General features: G+C 37.5%; 1 protein-coding gene across 1 annotated transcript in view; it reads left to right on the plus strand.

Annotated features, from left to right (window-relative positions):
• The window catches only part of INO80 (INO80 complex ATPase subunit), a 137121-nt gene that overhangs the window by 21917 nt on the left and 90391 nt on the right, over positions 1-24813 (plus strand). The window contains 8 exon segments of the mRNA XM_023255482.2: positions 6366-6551; positions 6787-6956; positions 7050-7117; positions 9054-9221; positions 14621-14741; positions 16047-16261; positions 23641-23694; positions 24511-24714. Coding sequence (XP_023111250.2) covers positions 6409-6551; positions 6787-6956; positions 7050-7117; positions 9054-9221; positions 14621-14741; positions 16047-16261; positions 23641-23694; positions 24511-24714 — 1143 coding nt within the window. The 5' untranslated portion in view covers positions 6366-6408.

The following is a 24813-nucleotide window of genomic DNA, read 5'->3' on the forward strand; positions in this document are numbered from 1 at the left end:
TACTACATTGGAAAAAATAAAGTAACTTATAATAATATGTGTATTGTATGTATTTTAAAATGTGACTGCATGGGCATGACCCATAGTGGATGACATAATGAAGTAGTCCTGTCTGTGCATCAGTATGTAGAGTCACCTTGACTGAAGAGTTAACAAATGTAGATTGATAGTCTTTTTTTGTGGCTTTTATTTGTGACTCAGATACTACAAGGAAAAAGTACAGAAAAGAATGAACTACAGTGGAATAGAAAAGATTGGAGAGATTTGCTCCTCAAGCCCTTCCAAGAAAGAGAGAATGAGTTTATAATTTTGAGGAAGAGCGAAACTGCAATAGTCTTTGTAGAGAATGAGAAACAATTGATAAGAGGTGGGTGGGTTAAACGGTTGTTGAGAAATGTCTTGTGCTCTGTTGAAGTTGGATAACAGCTGGTGGGTCAGGTTAGCATGGCCCTGTTGTTTCTTTGTGGAGAGTAAGAGACAAATGTAGGAGATGAAAGTATAGGTTATTAGAGAAGCAGCTGCTTTTTTTTTACCCCCAGATTTTAGTTTTAAGTTAATTGCTGTACCCAGTGTGGGGCTTGAACTTAACAACCCTGACATCAAGAGTTGCAGGCTCTACTGACTGAGCAAGCCAGGTGCCTCAGAGAAGCCCCTTTTAACAGATGGCCAAGGCATTTGGGTTGAATAGAGAGGCCACCAATCTTAAAGGTGATTAAAAAATAATGGAGGATGGTGTTGATGGATGATTGGCACCACTCTGTGAATGTACTTGATGCCACTGAACACTTAAAAATGATTAAAGTGGTAAATTTTAGGTTATGTATATTTTACCACAATAAAAGGAATCTAATTGAACACTTTAAAAATATTCCCTTACTTTCCAGGTATCATGATAAGACTACTTCTTGTGGAGATATGTCAGAAACTTCATACTTGTAGCAACTTCTCTTTTTTAGACTTGTGGAGATAAGAGAGTGCATCATGCTTGATATTTCTGCCATCAATGGTGATATTTTACAAAGTCATTCTGGGAGAATCAGACTACAGGATTGATGCATACTGGGAGTCACATGGGGCCACATATTATTGAGCATTGTAATAGAAGTAACTTTGGTCTTTCTTGGACAAATTGGTTTTGATTTCATGTTTGTGTACAGCTTAGTTACTGAGGAATTATATTTGAAAATAGTTCTTTTTGAATCACCCAGTATTACTTTGTAGTCATACTTGCAAACCTCCTTAATTAGGACCATTTTCATTATCAGCCAAAATAAATACATAAGGTCAGTTATTTTTTTTAAAGATTTTATTTTTAAGTTATCTCTGTACCCAACGTGGGGCTCCAACTCACAATTCCGAGATCAAGAGTCACATGCTTCAACGACTGAGCTAGCCAGACACAATGAGATCACTTATTTTTTAGTAAAACCTTAGGAAGAGGCCAATTAGCAATTTTATATGCTTTAATTTATAGGTATGTACATCAAGATGAATTACATATATTCTCTTGGAGAATTTTGCTGTATTTTTAAAAGCGTTTCCTTGAAATCTTTTGCAGTGGGTGCATGTTAGTTCCCACAATGAAAAGTAGAACCTATTAAAGCCTTATAAAAAAGAACTTTTCTTTTTGTGTTAACAAAGACTGCTATTTTACATATGAAATTTACCTCATTTAAATGTATAGTTCATTGATTTTAAACAAACTTACAGAATTGTATAACCAACAATACAGCATGTGTTTAGCACATTTCCTCTTTCCCTAAAAAAGAAGTCTCATATCCATTTGCAATCAGTCTCCTTTTGCATACACAGCCAACCACTAATGTACTTCCAGACTCCATAGATTTCCTTTGGTGGTTATTTCATGTAAGTGGAATTCTATAATATGTGGTCTTTTCTGTCTGGCCTTTTTTTTTTTTTTTTAACTCAGCATAATGTTTTTGAGGTCCATTCATGTTGTTGTATGTATCAATTGTTCATTCCTTTTTATTGCTGATAATACTCCATTGTGTGGATATGTATTTTGTTTATTCACTGGTTGATAAACATTTGGATTGTTTTGCTTTTTGACTATTAGGAATAATGCCACTGAACGTTCACATTAAAAGCTGTGGGTAGACACGTGGTTTTATTTTTCTTGAGTAAATAACTAGGAGTAGAAGTGCTAGGTCATATGGGTAGCTCTATGTTTAAAATTTTAAGAAAGTGCCCAACTGTTTTCTATAGTGGTTATAGTATTTTACTTTTTTAAAAAAATGTTTGTTTTGAGGGAGAGAGAGCGCAAGTGGTGAAGGGGCAGAGAGAAAGAGAGACAGAGAATCCCAAGCAGGCTCCGCAGTGTCAGCACAGAGTCCGATGCAGGGCTCGAACCCACGAACTGTGAGATCATGACCGGAACTGAAATCAAGGGGCAGATGCTCAACTGACTGAGCCACCCAAGTGCCCCTGTAGTATTACATATTTTAACCAGCAGTGTATGAAGACTTTAGTTTTTCCACATCCTCCCAAACAGTTGTCATAATCTATCTTTTTTATTATAGCCATTCTGGTGAGTATAGTGTGGTTCACTGCCATTTTGATTTGCGTTTTTTTGATGTTGAGCATCTTTATGTGCTGTTAGCCATTTGTGTATCTTTCTTCGTGAAATGTGTATTCAAAGTCTTTTGCCCATTTTTTAGTTGTCTTCTTACTGAGTTGTTGTAGGAGTTCTTTATATATTGTGGCTACAAGTCCCCCCCCCCCCCCTCATTGAAACCTAGTAACACTTCCTGATATAATTCACCTGAATACAAAGTTTAGATTAAATAGGTTATATAGTGAAGATTTTTGCTATCAGAACAGTTCAGAATCTTAGCTTTATGAGCTTCAAGCCTTGCCACCCTTGTTATAAATTCTGCCAGTGAGATTCTGTTTTGAGTGAACACACAGTAGTTTCAACCTAGCATCCAAAATGGTTTTCTTCCAACATGCAAACACTATAAACAAATTAATTTGTTGCTTGCCTATTTCAACAAAAAATTATGACCGTTTCTTTTTTTTTTTATTTAAAAGAAAATTTTTTTTTAACATTTATTTATTTTTGAGAGACAGAGACAGAGCACAAGTTGGGGGAGGGATAGAGATAGAAGGAGACACAGAATCTGAAGCAGGCTGCAGGCTCTGACCTGTCATCACAGAGCCCGATGTGGGGCTCGAATTCACGAACCATGAAATCATGACCTGAGCCGAAGTCGGACACTTAACCGACGGAGACACCCAGGCGCCCTATTGACCATTTCTTCTTTAATAATTCTAAGTCTAAATTTTAAAAAAAATATTGAATTGAACTTTAGGTAAGGCTATTCTACTATTAACCTGTTATTCTGTGTTAGTGTCTTTGTAATGAAATCAGCTAAAAAATGGTGGTTATTGACAGCTTATATTGGCCATTTATTGACCTTGAACTAAGGACTAATCTGTTTAGCTTAACATAAATCCTAGTTGTTAATGCTTTTACAAAACCCTGCACCTCAGTGAGCAAGAATGGTTTCTAGAAAGATATTTCAAATAATGCAAGTAAAATTTTAAAGTCACCTGTAATCCTTGTGCATTTTGTTTAAATTGTCTTGCTTTTTCAAAACTTGTTTATTTATTTTTATACTCTGAAGAATTGGTGCTTTGGAAATATTTGGTTCTTGGGATTGTGTTCTTTTTAACACCAAAGTATAAACCTGAGCAAACTGAGTGGTAGATCCTGTCTGGAGAGACAGTTTGCTGAGATTTAAAAAAGACCGGTTTAGGAACCAGGAAACCTGGCTCTGCAAAAGAGCTCAGTGATTGTGAACAAATTATTTAATCTTTATGGTTTTAGTTTCCTCATCTGTAAAATGACCCAGTTGGACTACATAATCTCTATGATCCCTTCCAACTCTGAATATTTGAACATACACTGTTTGAAAATACTCTGGCGTTTTTAAAAAATTTTAATTTAATTTACTTAGGGCACCAGCAGGGGAGGGGCTGAGAAAGAGAGAGAGAGAGAGAAAGAGAGGAGAGAGAATCCCAAACAGGCTCCATGGTGTCAGTGCAGAGCCTGACATGGGGCTTGATCTCCTGAAAGCAAGATCTCGACCTGAGCCGTGATCAAGAGTTGCACACTTAACTGAGTGAGCCACCCAGGTGCCCCAATACGCTGGTATTTCTTATAAAGCCTTTTCACATATACTTACTGTTTTATTCTTAAAAGATTCCCTGAAGTGGAGAAGGCAGATCTTTAGAGGATACATAGAAAAGTTAGATATCATCTTAAAGTTATTACTACTTTTTTTAGATTTCCACAGCAATTTATTGTTCATTAGTTTTACAGCCTTTTCATGAATGTTCATGTAATTATTTTTTATATTGAAGTATAGTTGATATACAATGTTATATTAGCGTCAGGTATGCAACATAGTGATTTGACAGTTCTACACATTACTTAGTGCTCACTCTGTTGGCTGTAGTCACTATCTGTTACTGTTACTAAGATATTATTGACTGTATTCTCTATGTTATACTTTGCATTTCCATGACTTTATAACTAGATATTTGTATACAAATCCTTTATCAGATACACAACTTGCAGATATTTTCTTCTCCTGTGGCTTGTTTTTATCTTTTTGCTAATACTGCTTGAATTCCAAAAGTTTTAAATTTTCGTGGCCTAATTATCAGCATTTTTTTTTTTAATGGATTGTGCTTTTGATGTCATATCCAAAGACTTTTTGATTAACCAAGATCATGAAGATTTTCTCCTGGTGTTTTTTGGTAGAAAATTTATAGTTTGGGGTTTACTAGGTCTCTGATCCATTTGAGTTAATTTTTATGCAGAGTGTAAGGTAAAGGTTTAAATTAATCTTTTTGTAAGTGGATATCCAGTTGAAAAGACTGTTCTTCCATTCAACCACCTTATCACCTTCACTGAAAATTGATTGTAAATGTATAGGTTTATTTCTGGATTTTCAGGTTTGTTCTGTTGGTCTATGTGATATCTTTATGCCATTATCACACTGACCTGATTATTGTGGCTTTTTAATATGTTTTTTTAAAATTTGTTTTTAATCTTTATTTTTGAGAGAATGAGAGAGAGAGACAGAGTGTGAGCAGGGGAGGAACAGAGAGAGAGGGAGACACAGAATCTGAAGCAGGCTCCAGGCTCCAAGCTGTCAGCACAGAGCCCGACGCAGGGCTCGAACCCACGAACTGTGAGATTATGACCTGAACCGAAGTCACACTTAACCAACTGAACCACCCAGGCACCCTTAATATGTTTTAAAGTCAAGAAGCATAAATTGTTCAACCCAGTTCTTTTTCAAGATTACTCTGGTTATTTTGGTTTCTTTGCATTTCTATATAAATTTAAGAATTAGCTTGTCAGGTTCTGAAAAAGAAAAGTGTGATTTTGTTGGAGATTATGTTCAATCTATAGATTAGCTGGGGGAATTTTTTAACATTTCTTCAAGAAGAAAGATTATATTAGGAAACTTCTAAGAACTATAATAAAAAGAGAAGACAACTGCAAGATGTTATGGTTTCTTTTAACACCGTAAGGTAGCAAAAAAAAAAAAATGCACAGGCTTTACCTTTGTTTTTCACTCTTATACTCTCTTCCGTTTTTCTAAATCATTTCTAACACTTTCAAGAATGTTTATAAGTGTGTAAAATACTCTGCTAATGTATCTGTTCCCTTGTAAATGGAATACCTCACACATGTACAAGTGTAAATAAAAAACGAAAAAGGGAACAGCTGTTTTGAAGGTGATGCTGAGAACAAGTGTCCTCTATGAGGTGTACAAGAGAGAGCTTGTGGAGTAGATTTTAGATAATTGTGAATGATTGTTAATTGTAGGACAGAAGTGAAGTAGGTGTAAATTTTAAGATACTATTTCAAAGAAGTATATGAATTTTTGTTGTGACACATGACAATATTTCTATACTTTGATGTTCTTATTCTTTAAAAAATTTTTTTTCAATGTTTATTTATTTTTGGGAGACAGAGAGAGTGCAGGCAGAGGAGGGGCAGACAGAGAGGGAGACATGGCTCCAGGCTCCAAGCTGTCAGCACAGAGCCCGACGCGGGGCTTGAACCCATGAAGCTCAGGATCATGACCTGGGTCGAAGTTGGACGTTTAACCAACTGATATGCCGAAGTGCCCCTTGATGTTCTCATTCTTTTCACTTCTGCCTTTGTATTAGGAAACAGTGCGTACTGAGAAACTTTATTAAGATCTTTCTATAGACTACTATTTTCTTGTCATGTGTTCTAGGTCTGGTTTCTCTTCACATTGATGGCATGTAGGGAAAATAAAAGGAGAATAAACAGTATTCTTATTTTATTGCTTCTGTAGCCGTGAAGTCGGAGACCCTTGTGCATGAAGACAGATTTGTTCTATGGCCTCGGAGTTGGGTGCCGGGGACGATGGCGGCTGCACTGAGCTGGCAAAGCCCCTCTATCTTCAGTACCTGGAGAGGGCCCTCCGGTTGGACCATTTCTTGCGACAGACATCAGCCATCTTCAACAGGAATATTTCTAGGTATGCCATTACATGTTCCCAATGTTTGACCACATTTCTGATTCCCATTATCTCTTTAGTTTTAGCATTTATGTATTTTATGGTTTTTGGTATGTGTGATATTTTTTTCTTCCTTCTTTCAAATAGAACACAATTAACTTATTTAAAGGATCCATTTCTTCTGTCTACTAACCATAAATGAAAATATTCTGCTGGGTCAGCTGTGATTGTAGATTTATCATTCTTTAATTTATAGTGATGAAAGTGAAGATGGACTGGATGACAGTAATCCTTTATTGCCCCAGTCTGGGGATCCCTTAATACAAGTTAAGGAAGAACCTCCAAATTCATTGCTTGGTGAAACTTCTGGAGCAGGCAATTCTGGAATGTTAAACACATACTCACTGAATGGAGTTCTGCAGTCAGGTCAGTGTGGTATGAGGTCCCTCTTTGGACTATCCGTTCTCTTGGGGCAGTCGTCCTTTCATTTTTTGTTGTTCTTTATGTTTCTTCACACAGAATCAAAATCTGACAAAGGGAATTTATATAACTTCTCTAAGTTGAAGAAAAGCAGAAAGTGGCTAAAGGTAAGAGATAAGGCAAATATTTATAATTCAAATAACCTACTAAAATTACAAATAGAAAGGAAAGTTATTGACTCATTCTGGCACATTGGCAGAGATTTTTCTAGAGAAGAGTCTTCTATTCTGGGTGTAGTTTTTTGAAGAGATCGTGGAGAAAAATGTAGAGGCCTCAATGAAGTTCACTTTAGCAATCATTTCTGAGTATAGAGTACTGTGAAGAGCAAGGAGTAAAAAAAACATGAGATCTTTGCTCTCACTGGCTCACAGTGTCATCAGGGTTATTAATGTCCTTTTCATTAGTTACTGAGTAGTTCAACAAATGGTGATTGAATACATCGTATCTGTCTGATACTGTTGTAGACAGACAGCATTCCTGCCCTGTAGAGCTTACATTCAGATGGGGGGAGGTAGTGAGTAATGTCTGTAAACAAAGAAATAGAAATGGCTTTTTTAAAGAGGTAACATTTCAGCTGATTTCTGAATTATCAGGACTATGTGAATGTTTTACATACGAGCATTTTTTAAAATTGTTTGAGAGAGAGTGCGGGAGTGGGGAGAGAGAATCCCAAACAAGCTACACATGGTCAGTGCAGAGCCTGACCTGGGGCTCGAACTCATGAACTGTGAGATCATGACCTGAGCTGAAATCAAGAGTCAGATACTTAACCCACTGAACCACCCAGGCACCCCTCAGATAAGAGCATTTCAGTCAGAAGGAACACAATTGCAAACTTCCTGACACAGGATGCAACACAGTATGTTTGGGGGAGAATGAAGGCTAGTATGGCTGGAGCACAATGAGAGGGGATGATAGAAGATGAGGTTCAAGAACCTGATTGTGTAGGGTCTTGTATAACAAACATGTTAAGGAGTTTGTATTTTAGTCTGGTAAATTTCTGTGAGTGTTCATAGGCAAGGAAATGGTATAATCTTGTTGATATTCTTACAAGATAACAGTCATTGGCCCAACTGAGTTAGCATTTCTTCTGTTGAAACCAGTATTTTCTCTATTGCTTAATTTTCCTGTGAATAGCTCAAAGTAATTTAAAGGTACTCTTTTATTGTTATCACTAAGTCCTTTAAAAGGTTCTAATTTGCTTCACATCAGCGTGGCTCTCGGGAATGCAGAAATCTTTGTTTAGCTTATCACATTTGTAAAAATCGAAATATAATTGATATGCCATAAAATCTACCCATTTAAAGTATATAATTTAGTAATTTTTAGTGTATTCATAAAGTTTTGTCTAGCCCTTACCACTAATTCCAGAATATTTTCATCATTCCAAAAAAGAAACTGCACTTATTAGCAGTCACTTCCCATTCTCTACTTCCCCCACCCCTGGCAGCCACTAATCTGTTTTCTTTCCCTATGGATTTGCCTATTCTGGACATTTCATATAAGTGAAGTCCATATCATACACAGTCCTTTGTACTTAGCTTCTTTCACTTAGCATAGTTTTCAAGGTTCATTCATGTTGTGGCACAGATCAGAACTACTTTCCTTTTCATGGCTGAATAATATTTCATTATCTGGATAATATCAAAATCAATTAATATTTTTTGGGTTGTTTCTCCTTAATTAGCCATCACAGCTTGCTTTCTATATTCCTTTATACCCAATAGATTGTTTCTTTGTTTTTAGTTTTTTTGCCTTGGTATTTGACAGTTAAAATATCTTATGTTAAGTGTAAGTACTTAGTGATATCAAGCTTTGTTGCTGTTTACAGCATTTCCATGTGTTACTGCTCTCGAATTCATGCATACTAGGTTCAGTTGGTACCTTTTTCTTTTCCACTTAGATTGGTAAAGGATAATGTAAGGGAAACTGGAATGACTGTCTTCCAGCTATTTCTGTCCTTGTGTTGGGGAAAAATGCTTGGATTATAAACGGAATTACTTCATGGCGAGAGATTCCATTTCCATTTCCTCCCATTTGCAGAGCATTCTGCTAAGTGATGAGTCCAGTGAGGCAGATTCTCAGAGTGAAGACAATGAAGAAGAAGAAGAAGAGGAAGAACTCAATCTCAGCAGAGAAGAACTTCATAACATGTTGCGGCTGCACAAATATAAGAAACTTCACCAGAATAAGTATAGTAAAGACAAGGAGGTAAAGGTTTCAGGAGAAATCTCAGACCTTCATGTCGGGTATTTAGCCTCTGGTTAACATTCATTGAAGATATGTCAGTATCCTTTTTTTTTTTTTAATGTTTATTTATTTTTGAGAGAGAACAAGCAGGGGAAGCGTAGAGAGAAGGATCCCAAGTAGGCTCCATGCTGACCATAGAGAGCTCAATATGGGGCTCAAACTCACAAACTGAGATTGTGACCTGAGCTGACACTTAACCAACTGAGCTACCCCAGGCGCCCCATACATCATTTTACTTTTATCTATCTATCTATCTATCTATCTATCTATTTATTTATTTTCGTGTTTATTTATTTTTGAGGGAGAGGGAGGCAGACTGCAAGTGGGAGAGGGGCAGAGAGAGAGAGGGAGACACAGAATTGGAAGCAGGCTCCAGTCTCTGAGCTGTCAGCACAGAGCCCGATGTGGGGCCTGAACCCACAAAATGTGAGATCATGACCTGAGCCAAAATCGGCCACCAGGGACCCCTTACTTTTATGTTTAGATCTTGATGGTGGTGGTTATAATAAAAGCTTTATTGAAATGTATTTCATATACTAAAAATATTTACCCTTTTAAAGTGTATAATTCAGTGGTTTTTAGTATATTGATAGAGATGTGTAACTGTTGTCACTATATAATTCCAGAATGTTTTTTCCAGAAAGAAACCCCAATCCCCTTAGCTGTTTCCTCTCATTTTCTCCATTCCCCTCAGCCCCAGGCAGCTACTTGTCACTATAAATGTGCCTGTTCTAGACATTTCATGCATATGGAACGATATGTGATCCTTTGTGTCTAGCTTCTTGCTTAGCATGTTTTCAGAGTTCATTCAGTAGCATGTACCTGTACTTTATTCCTTTTTATGGCCAAATAAGATTCCATAGTATGAACGTACTGCATTTACTTATCCACGTATCACTTAATGAATTAATTGGATTGTTTCTACTTTTTGGCTTTTATGAATGATAACTATGAAAAATGAGTTGTTTCCACTTTTGGCTGTTATGAATAATGCTGCCAAGAAGATTTGTATACACGTTTTTGGTGTGGACATATGTTTTCATTTCTCTTAGGTATATACCTAGAAGAGGAATTGCTGGGTCGTATGATATGATAACTCTGTGCTTACTTACCCTTTTGAGGAACTGGCAAACTATTTTCCAGAGTGGCTGCACCATTTTAAATTCTTGTGGTTCCTTTTATAATGCAGTTGCTCTTTGGAAGTGTTCCTGTCTTTAAAAACTCCCTTTCTTTGCATACTAACATTAGATTAATAATAGTTTTAAGTGGCAACTATTTGAGTGCTGTTACTTCTGATTTTTGTCAGAAGTGTGGCACTTTGTACATAATAAGCAATAGCATATTTGAGGCCCTGAAAGCATTCCAGCAATTATTTACCATCCAAAGTACGTTCAGAAAACTGAATAACATGCTCAAGGTTATAAACCTGCAGAAGTAATAAATAGTAAGATATCTGGCTTTTAGACTTCTTTCTTACTCTCTCTGTCCCTCCCCTGCTCTCTCGCTCTCTGTCTCTTAAAAAAAAAAAAATGAATAAACGTAGAGTTCCTTCATAAAGTACAGTGCTAGGCATTTGGTGCTTGAAATAGTTTGTCTTTTTTTTTTTTTTTTTTTTTTTTGAGTATAGCTGACATACAGTATTATATTTCAGGTGTACAACATAGTGATTCAACATGTCTATACATTATATTATGGCCACAAGTGTAGCTACCATCTGTTACTGGATAATGGTATTACAATATCATTGACTGATTCCCTGTGTTGGACCTATTACTTCTGTGATTTACTCATTCCATAACTGGAAGCCTATACTTCCCACTCCCTTTTACCCATTTTGCCCAACCCCCATCACCCTCCCCTCTGACAACCATCAGTCTTTTCTCTTTACAAGTCTGATTCTGCTTTTTGTTTTTCAGATTGCAGTTATGAATGAAATCATGTGATATTTGTCTTTTTCAGTCTGACTTAATTCACTGAACATAATGCCCTCTAGGTCCATCTACGTTGTCACAGATGGGAAGAGTTTATATATATATATCCACACATACACATACATGCACACATATACATATACGTACATACACATGTACATATACATATAAATATATATGCCACATTTTTATTTATTCACCTATCAGTGAACACTTAGGTTGCTTCTGTATCTTGGCTACTATAAATAATGCTGCAGTAAACATAGGAATGCATGTATCTTTTTGAATTAGTGTTTTTATTTTCTTTGGGTAAATACCCAGTAGTGGAATTATTGGATCGTATGATTCTTGTTTTTATTTTTTTTGAGGAACCTCCATACTGTTTTCCATTGGATGACCAATTTGCATTCCTACCAACAGTTCACAAAGATTCCTTTTTTTCCATGTTCTTGCCAATGCCTATGTCTTGTCTTTTTTAAATTTTTTTTTTATATTTTATTTATATTTGATAGAGCACAAGTTGGGGAGGGGCAGAGAGCGAGAGACACAGAATCTGAATCAGGCTCCAGGCTCCAAGCTGTCAGCACAGAGCCTGACGCGGGGCTCGAACTCACAAACCGCAAGATCATGACCTGAGCCGAATTCGGACGCTTAAGCGACTGAGCCACCCAGGCACCCCCTGTCTTGTCTTTTTGATACTAGCCACTAGCCATTCTGACAGGTGTAGGGTGATAATCTCATTGTGGTTTTGATTTGCATTTCCCTGATTAGTGATGTTGATCTTCTTTCCATATGTCTGTTGGCCATCTGTATGTCTTTCGGTAATTGTTCAAGTTCTGTGCTTATTTTTTAATCATATTGATTGGTTTGGGTTGAGTTGTACAAGTTTTTTATGTGTTTTGAATATTAACCCCTTATTGCATATATAATTTGCAAAAATCTTTTGACTCATTAGGTTGTCTTTTTGTTTTGTTGATGGTTTCCTTCACTGTGAAAACCTTTTTATTTTGAAGTAGTCCCAACAGTTTATTTCTGCTTTTGTTTTCCTTGCGTTTGGAGGCACATCTAGAAAAATGTTGCTATGGCTGATGTCAAACTACTATGTTTTCCTCTAAGATTTTTATGGTTTTAGGTCTCAGATTTAGGGTTTTTAATCCGTTTTGAGTTTAATTTTGTTTGGAGTGGTAGAAAGTGGTCCAGTTTCATTCTTGTGCATGTAGCTGTCCAGTTTTCCCAGCACCATTTATTGAAGAGACTGTCTTTTCCACACTGTATATTCTTGCCTCCTTCGACATAGATTAGTTGGCCACATAAGGATGGGTTTCTTTCTTAGTTCTCTCTTCTGTATTATTGAAAGTTTTTCTTTAAGTATGCTTTACACCCAACATGGGGCTCCACCTCAGGACCCTGAGATCAAAAGTCATGTGTTATACCAACTGAACCAGCCAGGCACCTCTTATCTCTGGGTTTTCTATTCTTTTCCATTCATCTGTATGTCTCTATTTGTGCCAGTACCATACTGTTTTGATTACTAAAGCTTTGTAGTATATCTTGAAATCTGGAATTGTAATACTTCCAACTTTGTTTTTCTTTCTCAAGATTGCTTTGGCTATTTGGGGTGGTTCCTTTCAGGTTTTAGTGTTATTTTTTCTTTTGTGGAAATTGCTGTTGACATTTTAATAGGGATTGCAGTACTTGGCTTTTTTTTTTTTTTACTTTATTTATTTATTTTGAGAGAGGGCGAGAGGAAGCAAGATGGGGCAGAGAGAGAGGGAAAGAGAGAATCCCAAGCAGGCTCTGCACTATTCATTGTGGGCCTCGAGCTCACGAACTACAAGATTAGGACCCGAGCTGAAGTCAGATGTTTATCCGACTGAGCCACCTGGCTGCCCCAGGTCTTTTTTTTTTTAATTTAATTTAATTTAATTTAATTTAATTTAATTTAATTTAATTTAATTTAATTATTCTTGAGAGAGAGAGAGAGAGAGAGAGTGAAAGCGTGAGCAAGGGAGGGGCAGAGAGAGAGAGAGAGGGAGAGAGAGAATCCCAAGCAGGTTCCACACTATCAGCACACCTGACATGGGGCTTGAACCCACAAACTGAGATCGTGACCTGAGCCAGAATCAAGAGTTGGACACTTAACCAACTGAGCCACCAGGCACCCCTACTTGGTCTTTTTTTAATTGAAGTAAAACATACATATGGGAAACTTTATAGATTTTATTAACTATGTAGTTCTTTTTTTTTTTTTTAATTTTTTTTTTTAACGTTTATTTTTGAGACAGAGACAGAGCATGAATGGGGGAGGGTCAGAGAGAGGGAGACACAGAATCCGAAACAGGCTCCAGGCTCTGAGCTGTCAGCACAGAGCCTGACACAGGGCTTGAACTCACAGACCGCGAGATCATGACCTGAGCCGAAGTCGGCCACTTAACTGACTGAGCCACCCAGGCGCCCCATTTTTTTTTGTTTTTTTTTTTTAAATATATGAAATTTATTGTCAAATTGGTTTCCATACAACACCCGGTGCTCATCGCAAAAGATGCCCTCTTCAATACCCATCACCCACCCCCCCCTCCCTCCCACCCCCCATTAGCCTTAACTGTGCAGTTCAATGAATGCTCATTCAATTTTGACCATTGACAGAGGACCTTGTGATAGTTATCCATGTCACTTTTCTGTCCTAGTTTCAGTTCTTAGAATGGCTGTAATCTAGGAAAGAGATTCAGTAGTGGACTGCTTAATTTTAATTTATATTCATATTTATCCATTGGTAATAGGTAAGACAAAATGAATGTAAGCCTAGCGGGTCAATTGAAATGCAGTGTTTGAAAGAATCTGTCTCTGGAGAGGAAAAAAATTTGATTATTCATGTGTTAGAATTCTGGCAACATAGGCATTATCCATAATATTGGCAGGCTCTCTTAGTGGGAGATAAAGAGTGAAAAGACTTGAAAGAACTGGGATGGTTGGGAATTCTCTGAACCAGATAGAAGACTAAAAGCCAGAATAACAGCTATCAGAACCTTAGTAAATCTTAGGACCTGTTGGTAATAGAAATACAGTTTATTTCTTGTTGATGAATACCATGAGGAGCTCTTTCTGCAGTTAATTGCATCTCTCAAATATGTGTCAGGACCAAATAAATATTCTGGTGGAAATTGAGAAGCATGAAGCGTTTTCCTTTCTTAAGTTACTTTCAGCAACTTGCCATGCACATAGCTGATGAACCCATTTTGTTTTGAAGTAAGGAAATAATTCACTTTGAAGTACTAAATCTCTGTGAGTCTTTTTGTGGGAAGAAGACCATGTTTTAGGAGCTTTGGTTTTTCTCTGGCTCAACTTTTTGTAGTAAAGGTGATTTGAAGGCAGGCTTCGAACACAGACCAGCCCTTCTAAGCCTCACCACTGTCTTTGCTTTTGCTTCAGTTGCAGCAGTACCAGTACTACAGTGCAGGCCTCCTGTCCACGTACGACCCTTTCTATGAGCAACAACGGCACCTACTTGGACCCAAAAAAAAGAAATTCAAGGAGGAAAAGAAACTTAAAGGTGAGCATATTGACCTGCCTTCCACATTTACTCTTTAGTTTCAGGGTTGTGTGTAGCCTGTTGGTACATTTGGACTTTGAACATAATGCATGTAGTAGAGACTTGCTGTATCTGAAAAACCCTAGGCTTCCCTATCTAAGTCCTATTATTAACCTTATTTCGTATTTGGTTTATGATCTTTTCTAGAATTATAAAGACATAAAACTACAGATTCCTAGCCAAAGGTTTAAGTCAGTTAGTTTATTCCTTCTTTCTTCTTTTCCAAATGTTGAAAATGTTCTGGGAGAGGAAGAAGTTGGTTAGGCACAGGGAAGTATGAAGAGCAACCTGAAGTGTTGGGAATAAGTTATGATTGTTGTGTGTGGAAATTCAAAATAGATCACCTCTCTATCTTGTGTAATGCTTATCTGCCTGTTTGCCAGGAAATGTGCTTTCCTCCCTTACTGAGCTCTAAGCAGCTGGAAATCAGAAAGGAGGTAGGAAGGGAAAGTTTTAAACTCTGTGTACAAGTCAGATTTTGTTCACCTAAAGGTATGAACTCTACTCAGAAATTCTTTTAAGCCTTCTCCCCTTTCTCCCACATCCTCCTAGTTTATCTCTGTATTTAAAAAAAAATATTTTGTATATTTATTTTTGAGAGACAGACCACAAGCAGGGGAGGGGCAGAGAGAGAGGGAGACACAGAATTTGAAGCAGGCTCCAGAGAGCTTAGAGCCTGATGCAGGGCTCGAGCCCATGGACCGCGAGATCATGACCTGAACTAAAGTCAAACGCTTAGCCAACTGAGCCACTTACGCGCCCCTCTTTGTATTTTCTCATCCTCTGCACCCTCCCCTCCCCACCCCACCCCACCTCCCAAATTAGTTTTTTGTGCCATGTGTGATTTTCTCTTCACAGGCCATGATGTCCTATCAGTTAGCACATTTTTTCTTTCTTTAGTTTTTTCTTCAATCACTTTACATTGCCACCAAGTAGAAATGTTTCCTTCCTTTTGGCCATTACTTGAGTCCGTGGTACTTTATAAGTCTCCCTTCCTATTGTTGGGTTCAACAGAAATTCAGTGTTTAGGTTTTATTTTGTGTTTCTCTTTCATGTAAACATAGGGAGTATCCAGTATTCTTCCAAGGTAGTGAGATCTTTCTCTTGGAATAGTCATAGGCCCGAATACATAAAGAGGTAAACATTGCCAGCCTCACTTGGAATGAGGAAGGAACCTTGAATTTTTTTAAAGGGATGAGGTTGTTTGTGGCTGTCTTCTGTGGAAGGGCAGAAATGCGACATTCTCAGAGTCTGTTTCCTTTGCAGCCAAGTTGAAAAAAGTGAAGAAAAAAAGGCGAAGGGATGAAGAACTTTCCTCTGAAGAATCTCCTCGTTGCCACCACCACCAGACCAAAGTCTTTGCCAAGTTCTCTCATGATGCACCTCCTCCTGGCACCAAGAAGAAGCACTTATCCATCGAGCAGCTTAATGCTCGTCGTAGAAAAGTATGGCTCAGCATTGTGAAAAAGGAACTACCAAAGGTACGTGAGTGCCTCCAGCATAGATGGCAAGTTTTGTCTCCCTGCCCTCTAAAGAGGAGCTGTTGGAGCTGGATACCTTTACAGTGTTCAGAAAGGAAACTAATCTGATGGAATTAAGATAATGCTGAATAGTACTCTTATTAGTTGACTGTTTTTTTCCAGATTTTGATCAGAATCCACAAGACAGTTAGTTGCTCTGTGGTGTTTATTGTCCAAAAAATGGAGCGAAACCTCTCTGAGAAAGGAAAGCAGTTTTCTTACTCATAGCAGTAGAGATTGAACAACAAATTGATCGGTGATAGTAGAGGAAATTAAAATGAAATGGTGGAGTTATGTTTCTTAGAGAATTTATAAATATTTGAATGTTACTGAAGAATCACAGACGTTAGAAAAAATGTGAATGATTCAAGAGAAAGATGTTTAGGCATTCTTTTTGCTATTTTAATTTGGTTTTGGTAATATTTTATTTTGATATAATTTCAAACTTGAAAGTTTCAGGAATCGTACAAGGAATGTCCATATACCCTCGACTCAGTTTGCATTTTACTTAATTAGTTGCCTTATTAATTGAGCATAGCCTTAATAGAAATATGAATAGGGTATTTTCTGAATTTAGAAAAACTGATACTAAACTCAAGGAAAAGAATCAATATGCAAGAATTGCCAGAGAACACTGAAAAAGACACATCAATCATTAAAATATACCGTAAAACCTCTATAATTCAACAGTGTAGTACTGCCACATGCATAGGCAAATAGATCAGTGGAATGGTAGACTTAAAAAATTTTTTTTCTAATTTATGTATTTTGAGAGAGAGTGAGCATGTGAGCAAGGGTGGGCAGAGAGAGAGAGAGAGAGAGAGAGAGAAAGAACCTCAAGCAGGCTCCACACTGTGTGTGTGTGTGTGTGTGTGTGTGTGTGTGTGTGAGAGAGAGAGAGAGAGAGAGAGGGAGAGAGAGAGAGAGAGAGAGAGAGAGAGAGAGAGAGAGAGAGAGAGAATCTCAAGCAGGCTCCACACTGTTAGCACCAAGCCTGACATGGGGCTCTGTCTCATGAACCATGAGATCATGACCTGAGCGCAAAATCAAGAGTCAGACGCTTAACTGACTGAGCCACCCAGGTGCCCCTAGACTAATAGACTTTTTAAAAAATGGTGCTGGAACAACTAGGTAGCCATTTGGAAAAAGATAAAAGTAGATCTGTTTCTCACACATATACTCTGAACATATTAAGGTTCTTAGTATAAAAAATGAAATCATACAAATACTAGAGGAAAAGGATTACATTCCTATTTAACCTTGGCTCAGCAAAAGTATGACTCAACATCCAGAGGCAATGAAAGAAAACATTTGTAAATTTGACTAAATACAAATAAATTTTTTCATGACAAAAGACAGCTGACAAAGTGGGAAAGATTATTTACATTGTCACAAAGGGCTCGTATCTCTAGTATATAAAGAACTTTTGAAAATTGAGAGCCAAAGAACCACAAATTCAGTAGGCAAGTAAAATGACGGGAATAGACAACTCACAAAGAAAGATACAAAAATGGCTCTTAAATATTAAAAAGGTTCAAAGTCTCATAATTAGAGTAGTCTAAAATAACAACCTAGATTCCATTTTTCACTTATCACAATGGCAAAAATTGGAAAATATGATAACACATTCTCTTAAGAAGGCTATGGGGAAACAGACACTTTTATACATTGCTGCTGGAAGTGCAAATCAGAGAGCATTATTCTGGAGGGTAAATTGGCAATACCTAATAATCTCCATATGCAGTTACCTTTCAAACCAGCACTTCCACTTCTAGGAATTATCCTGAGGCTAAACCTGCAACTATACAATGTAAACAAAGTTACTCATTACAGCATTATTTTTAATTGCAAAATAAACAACTTTAATGCCTATACATGGGGCTTGAATTGAACTCTGGTAGATATACACAGTGGATTGTTATGCTGCTGTTAAAAAGAAATAATGAGGAAGACCTTTCTGAAGTGACATGGGATAAAGACGTAGTGTTAAGTGAGAAAAGCAAAACAAAAACAGGCATCTATAGTATTTACCTCTCATATAAGCAAAACAGGAATATAAGAAAATACACAAATTCTCATTCATGCAAAAGACATTCAAGAAGGATAAGCCTGAAATTAAAGTGTTGATTTCTTATAGCGGGCAGGTGGTAAAAATGTAGAAAGAAAGGAAGGAATGGGAGCAGGTTAGCAGGGATGAGGGGCAGTCTTTGAGTACATCGTTTTGTATGTAGGGCTGACTTTGAAAGTCATGGTAATGTTTCATATATTCCTCATATACACTGATAATAAAACAATTGAAACCAGTCAGGGTGTGGGAAGGGAATTAGGTTGAGGGGATATGTGGGCAAAGTGGAATAAAAACAGGAACAAATGATGTGCTTGGGTAGCGCACTCAGTTGAGGGTCCAACTCTTGGTTTTGGCTCAGGTTCTGGTTTCATGGTTCGTGACTTTGAGCCTAGTGTCCAGGCTCTGTGCTGATACTGTGGAGCCTGCTTTGGATATTCTCTTTCCCAGTTCTCTCTGCCCCTCCCCCACTCGTGCACACACATGGTGTCTCTGAAAATAAATAAAATTAAAAAAAAGTCAAGAACAAATGTTAACTGTATCAGAAATGAGCAATATATAATCAAGTTGCAGGGATTGGGGAAGAAAAGGACTCCCTGAAGTAACTGAGGAAATCAGTATTTTGACTTGATATGTAAGGCTAGAGACCAAAAGAACTGTACGTAAATGCTATGATTGACATAGTAAGTATTTCTTACAAAAGAATGGGTTAGAATTTTGAAACTACTCTGTATGTGTACTAGAATTGAACAAATAAGTAAATATGTTGTAGATGACAGCCAGTTTCTCGCTGTTGGAAACATTTAAAGTGAAGCCTTTGAAATATGACTGGAGCCAGAGCTCTCAGTACACACACACACACACACAGATAGATGTGTACAGAAATATAGTTGTGTGTGTGTGCATAGGTTAGTATGCATATATACTTAATTTCTAGCTAGCTCTTTGCAGAGAGTGCCTAGACGCAGTGATATCCCAGTAACAATTAAGTTATCTAGTTCCCAGATCTTGATTTCTCAATACTTTTTATTCTCTATAAAGTTAAGGAGGTACTTGAAGAAAGATGGAAGTGCGGGATTGTCAGAAGAACACAAGAGCCAATCTGAAGGGTCTCTTCATCACCAAAGTTAGAATAATTGAGCAATGAAATTGATAATAATAATACTGAATTTTAACACATAGAATAAAAGAAATATCAGTGAGTCCATACTGTTATAAATAATTAAATAAGAAAACAGATAAGGTAGAAGGAACAACTCTTCCTTGCAGTAGAATTCCAGTTAATAGGACAGAAGGAAGTAGAGAATCATCATTAACACAAATACCATGGTAATAATTGTTGCAGACTGGATCCATTGATGAAGGCTAAAATCAGAGGATGAAAGATACAGGAGAACCAGAGCTTGCACATAATGAAAGCATCTCCCCAGCATATACATCTCAGCACAAAAAGAAAGATAGTGATAATCATGGGTAGTTACTACCATGGTAAGGTGGTAGAATCTACTTTAACCAAAAGATCTAAGTAACACTAGTAATAGAAATTTTGATATTGTGAACTTAATTTGATGCCCTGAGAAGAACACGTCGTTTCTGGGGTATTCTTGCCAAAATGTGTAATGTCATTCCAATCATGAGAAAACATCAGAAAATCACAAACTTTGGGGAAATTTTACAAAATAACTGTTTAGTGCCTTTCAAAAGTGTCAAGGACATGAGACAAAGATTGAAGAATGTTACATATGCAGGAGGAGAACTGAGGAGAAAAGCAACTAAATACATTGTGGGATCCTGTTACAGGATCCTGGAACGGGAAAAGGATTTTAGTGGAAAAATTGTTGACGTTCAGATAAGACTTGTAGTTTAATATTTTACCAGTGTTATTTTCCTTTCTTAATATAGTCAAACCTTGGTTTGCGAGCATGATTTGTTCTGGAAACATGCTTGTAATCCATAGCACTTGTATGTCAAAGTGAATTGCCCCATACGAAATAATGGTATATGTGCTGCTGAAGCGAGCACAGAAATAACGGAAACTCAGATGATTCGTTCCATAACCCAAAAATATTCGTATAAAATTAACTACAATGCTGTAATATAATACAAAATAATAAAGAAAATACAAAATATAAAGAAAAATAAATTAACCTGCACTTGCCTTTGAAAGCCTTTGTGGCTGGTTTCAGGGAGACAAGAGACAAGGTTATTGTGTAGGATGACTTTCACTATCACTAATAGAATCACTGCTGTCTCTTGGCTCAATGGAATCTTTTTCTGCATTGGGGCCATTGTATATGCTTGCATGGATGTTGACTATAGTACAATAATAATAAACTCATATACTGTATTTAATGTAACTGGCAATTAGGCAGCATAGGAAAGGGTCTATATCTGTAGGCAGCCTGACCTAAAATGAAGCAAAGCATTCCTAAGCGTACTCTTGTTTGGAAAAGCAAAGGACTGTCCATAGGTGCTTTGAAGTGACAAAGAAACTAGTGCCAGGTGTGAGCACCTTCCAGCATTCTAAAAAATTGATGATTTCTGTCAAACACTGTGGCCTGAGAATCCGAGTATGGGAGACAATCACCCACAATCCCACAAAGAGCGAGAGAGAGAAGATCCATTGGCTCACTTATGATCATGTGATGTTCGACATCTCACACTACTTGTATTGCAAGACATCACTCATTTATCAAGTTAAAATTATTAGAAACGTTTGCTCATTTTGTGGCACACTCGTAGAGCAAGTTACTCTCAATCCTGGGTTTTACTGTGATTGTATTCTGTGGGGCACCTGAGTAGTGGCTCATTCAGTTAAGCATCCAACTCTTGTTTGGCTTAGGTCATGATCCTGTAATTCCTGTGGAGCTCCTTGCTGACAGTGGGGAGCCTGCTTGGGATTCTTTGTCTCCCCCTTTGCCCCTCCCCTGCTCATGCTCTCTTTCTCTCAAAATAAATAAATAAACATTTAAAATAATTGTATTCTAGTTATGTAAGATGCCAAATGAGGAAAAGCAGCAGGAGCAATATAAGGGAACTCTGTATTATTTTTTGCTACTTTTCTGTAAGTCTAAAATTGTTTCAAAACAAAATGTTTTAAAATGATATGGCAAGAGTAATGCAAGGAACTGCCATGTATCCTTTACTCATATTTAGCAATGTTTGCTTTGTTTGCTTTTGTTACATAAATGCATACTTTTTTCTCACCCATTTTGAGGGTTAGTTTGACACTTTGTACTGAACTTCCTTGTAATTCAATGTGTGTTTCCTAAGAAAAAAGACATTCTGTCATACAGAACCACAGTACAGTTATAAAGATTATTATCTGATCCACAGACCATATTTAGATTTCATCAGTTGTCTATAAAGGTTGGGGCTTTTTTTTTTCCTGATTGAATCCAGGATCCAATCTAGAATTGGAACATGAATCTAGAACATGTTTCATTTAGTTGTCACATCTCTTTAATCTCCTTTAAATCTGACATAGTTTCTCAGCCTTCATTTTTCATAACATTTTTATTTTTGAAGAATACAGGGCTATTATTTTGTCCAGTGTTTCTGAATTTGAGTTATCATTCTTCATGATTAGATTTGGGTTATTCATTTTGAGCAGGATTACCAAAGGAGTGATATATCCTTCTTGGTATGTCACATTGGGAGGCACATGACCCATTGTTCCAATTTGATGGTATTAGCTTCGATCCCTTGGTATGTTTGTGCTTCTTAACAATTACCATCCCCGCCCCCCCCCCCATGCCAATTAATATGTATTTTTGGAGAGAAGAACACTCTTGATGAGAGAAGTTTTAGGGAAATCCTCTTTGTACCTGGTGAATAGACTTCAAAATGATGCCCATCTAGGGTGCCTGGTTGGCTCAGTGGGTACAGCATGCAACTCTTAATCTCAGGGTCTTGAGTTCAAGCCCTACATTGGGTGTAGAGATTACTTAAAAAAATAAAAATAATTTTTAATTTTTTTAAATGTTTATTTAGTTTTGAAAGAAAGAGAGCACGAGGGGGAGAGGGACAGAGAGAGGGAGACACAGAATCAGAAGCAGGCTCCAGGCTCCAAGCTGTCAGCACAGAGCCCTACGTGGGGCTCAAACTTACTAACTGTGAGATCATGACCTGAGCTGAAGTCGGACGCTCAACCGACTGAGCCACCCAGGCGCCCCAAATAAAAATAATTTTTAAAACATGATGCCCTTCTTATGATCAAGAATTCCATAGGAATATTTGAGATTCTTGTCTTTTTTTTTTTTTAATTTTTTAACGTTTTAATTCGTTTTTTGAGAGACAGAGAGAAACATTGTGAGCAGAGGAGGAGAGAGAGAAACAGAGACACAGAATCTGAAGCAGGCTCCAGGCTGTCAGCACAGAGCCTGACGCAGGGCTTGAACTCACGGACCATGAGATCATGACCTAAGCCAAAGTTGGCTGCTTAACCGACTGAGCCACCCATGCGCCCCAAGATTCTTGTCTTTTGAGTAGCAATAGCTGCTTAAGCATTAGTAGGAGAAAGTTTTGATAAAGGGTGTAAAAATTCCTGTAAGCAGATCATCTGAGGTGCAAATTTTATAGAAATGGCTTTTAAGCCGTCTAACTTCGTACCCACTGTTTCTTCAGATTTAGTCACTCACGTATGCCTGTGCTATGTCTTCTCCCATGTCAACTGGATCATCATGGGAAATCAGGTTTTTTTATTGAGGTTCTTTTGTTTTAACTGAATTGGAAAACAGAATCAGCTCATGACTGGTTTGTTGGGTGCTGAGTCATCTTGTGTTAGGTCTGCCTTAGAATTTTTTGTTAGAGAAGATGAAGCTTAGTGAAGCTTAAGTGTTGGCAGAAATTAATAGTGGCAGCAGATTTGTTCTGGTTGGAGGATAGAAACACAAACTGGAAGGCTAGTTTACCGTTGTAACAATTCCTGTATGTCATTGTCTGCTATCTCAGCTTCTTTGCAGATGGGCTTTGCAAAGCGGTGTGTATTAGTGTGGTGCTAGGGTTTAGGGCATGTTGTTACATTTTCCACTTCAGGCCTGAAATATAACTTAAATTCTTTCTAAAGTATACAGAAGACTCTGTTTAAGGCAGCCACAGCACTAGCTTATTCTTCCTAATGCTGCTTTAGTAGCTTTGTGTGTGGTTCTCAGTTGGTGCATTTGGATGACTTTATTTTTTAACCCTTCAGGAGTTGAATAAAAGACAGTGTCAGTCTACACAATCTTATTTCAAAAGGACTCCTAAATGATATAATTGTTTTTAAATATTTTAGGCCAACAAGCAGAAAGCTTCAGCTCGTAACCTGTTTCTCACCAATAGCCGAAAGGTAAATTGTAGTTTTATATTTCCCGTTTTTTGTTATGTTGGAATATGTCTACATTTGCTGCTCTTGTCTCTTGTGACCTGGTAGAATACCTTAGGTACTGTAGTAGTACCTAAGAGAATTTCTGAATGTTCTCTATTTTATAAATAAAATTGCTCTTCCTCACATTTCTGGTATTTGAACCTTTTTGAATGAGACCATAGCCTGCTCTTAATTCCTTCGGCAGTTCATGTGCTCAGTCTCTTTATCTAAGGAATGATGGTTAGTAATATTAATACCTTCCTTTAGAGGGAAGTAACACAACTTCCTTTGAGATCTGTGAGATCAAATGAGGTAATGTTATTGGTTCTGTTTTCCTGGGCTAATCTAATCACTCATCCTCAGTTTCCTCATCTGTAAAATGAGGATGTCTGTACTACCAACTTTGTAGAGTTTATGTGAAGAAATAAATTAGTTTAATGATGTTAGGCTTAGAGTGGTGCCTAGCATATAATAAGCATTAATTGCTACTATTATTAACGTGTATGATAATACTTTGTAGCTTCCCAGCACATCTCTGGTCATTATACTTTTTTTTTTTCTTTCCATCTAAGGTGCCAGTATGTGTATAAATTTTTCATTCCATGTATTACCTCAGGGTCTGTGTCTGGATCTTAGTACTGTGCAGGGACATTAACCACATTGTGGCAAAAGGAGATGTGGTCGTAGAAAGACTGTGTGCACTGAACTGACTGAGGAATGCTGTGGTTTAGAGCTAAGGGAAGACTGGCCGTGGTGTTGGGTCCTTCTCCTTTGTGAGAATGCTGTTGTCATCTGCAGCTCGCCCACCAGTGCATGAAGGAGGTGCGTCGAGCTGCCTTGCAGGCCCAAAAGAACTGTAAGGAGACCTTGCCTCGTGCCCGCCGCCTCACCAAGGAGATGCTTCTGTACTGGAAGAAATACGAGAAGGTGGAGAAGGAACACCGGAAGCGTGCAGAGAAGGAAGCCTTGGAGCAGCGCAAGTTGGATGAGGAAATGCGGGAGGTAGGGCAGTAGTATAAAATTTTGAAAACCCTGATTGCTCAGCCATATCAAGAGATTGGTGTATACTACATAAATTGTAAGGTAATGAAATCATTGGAA

The sequence above is a fragment of the Felis catus genome, chromosome B3, assembly GCF_018350175.1.
Source record: "Felis catus isolate Fca126 chromosome B3, F.catus_Fca126_mat1.0, whole genome shotgun sequence".
In the NCBI taxonomy this organism is placed as follows: domain Eukaryota; kingdom Metazoa; phylum Chordata; class Mammalia; order Carnivora; family Felidae; genus Felis; species Felis catus.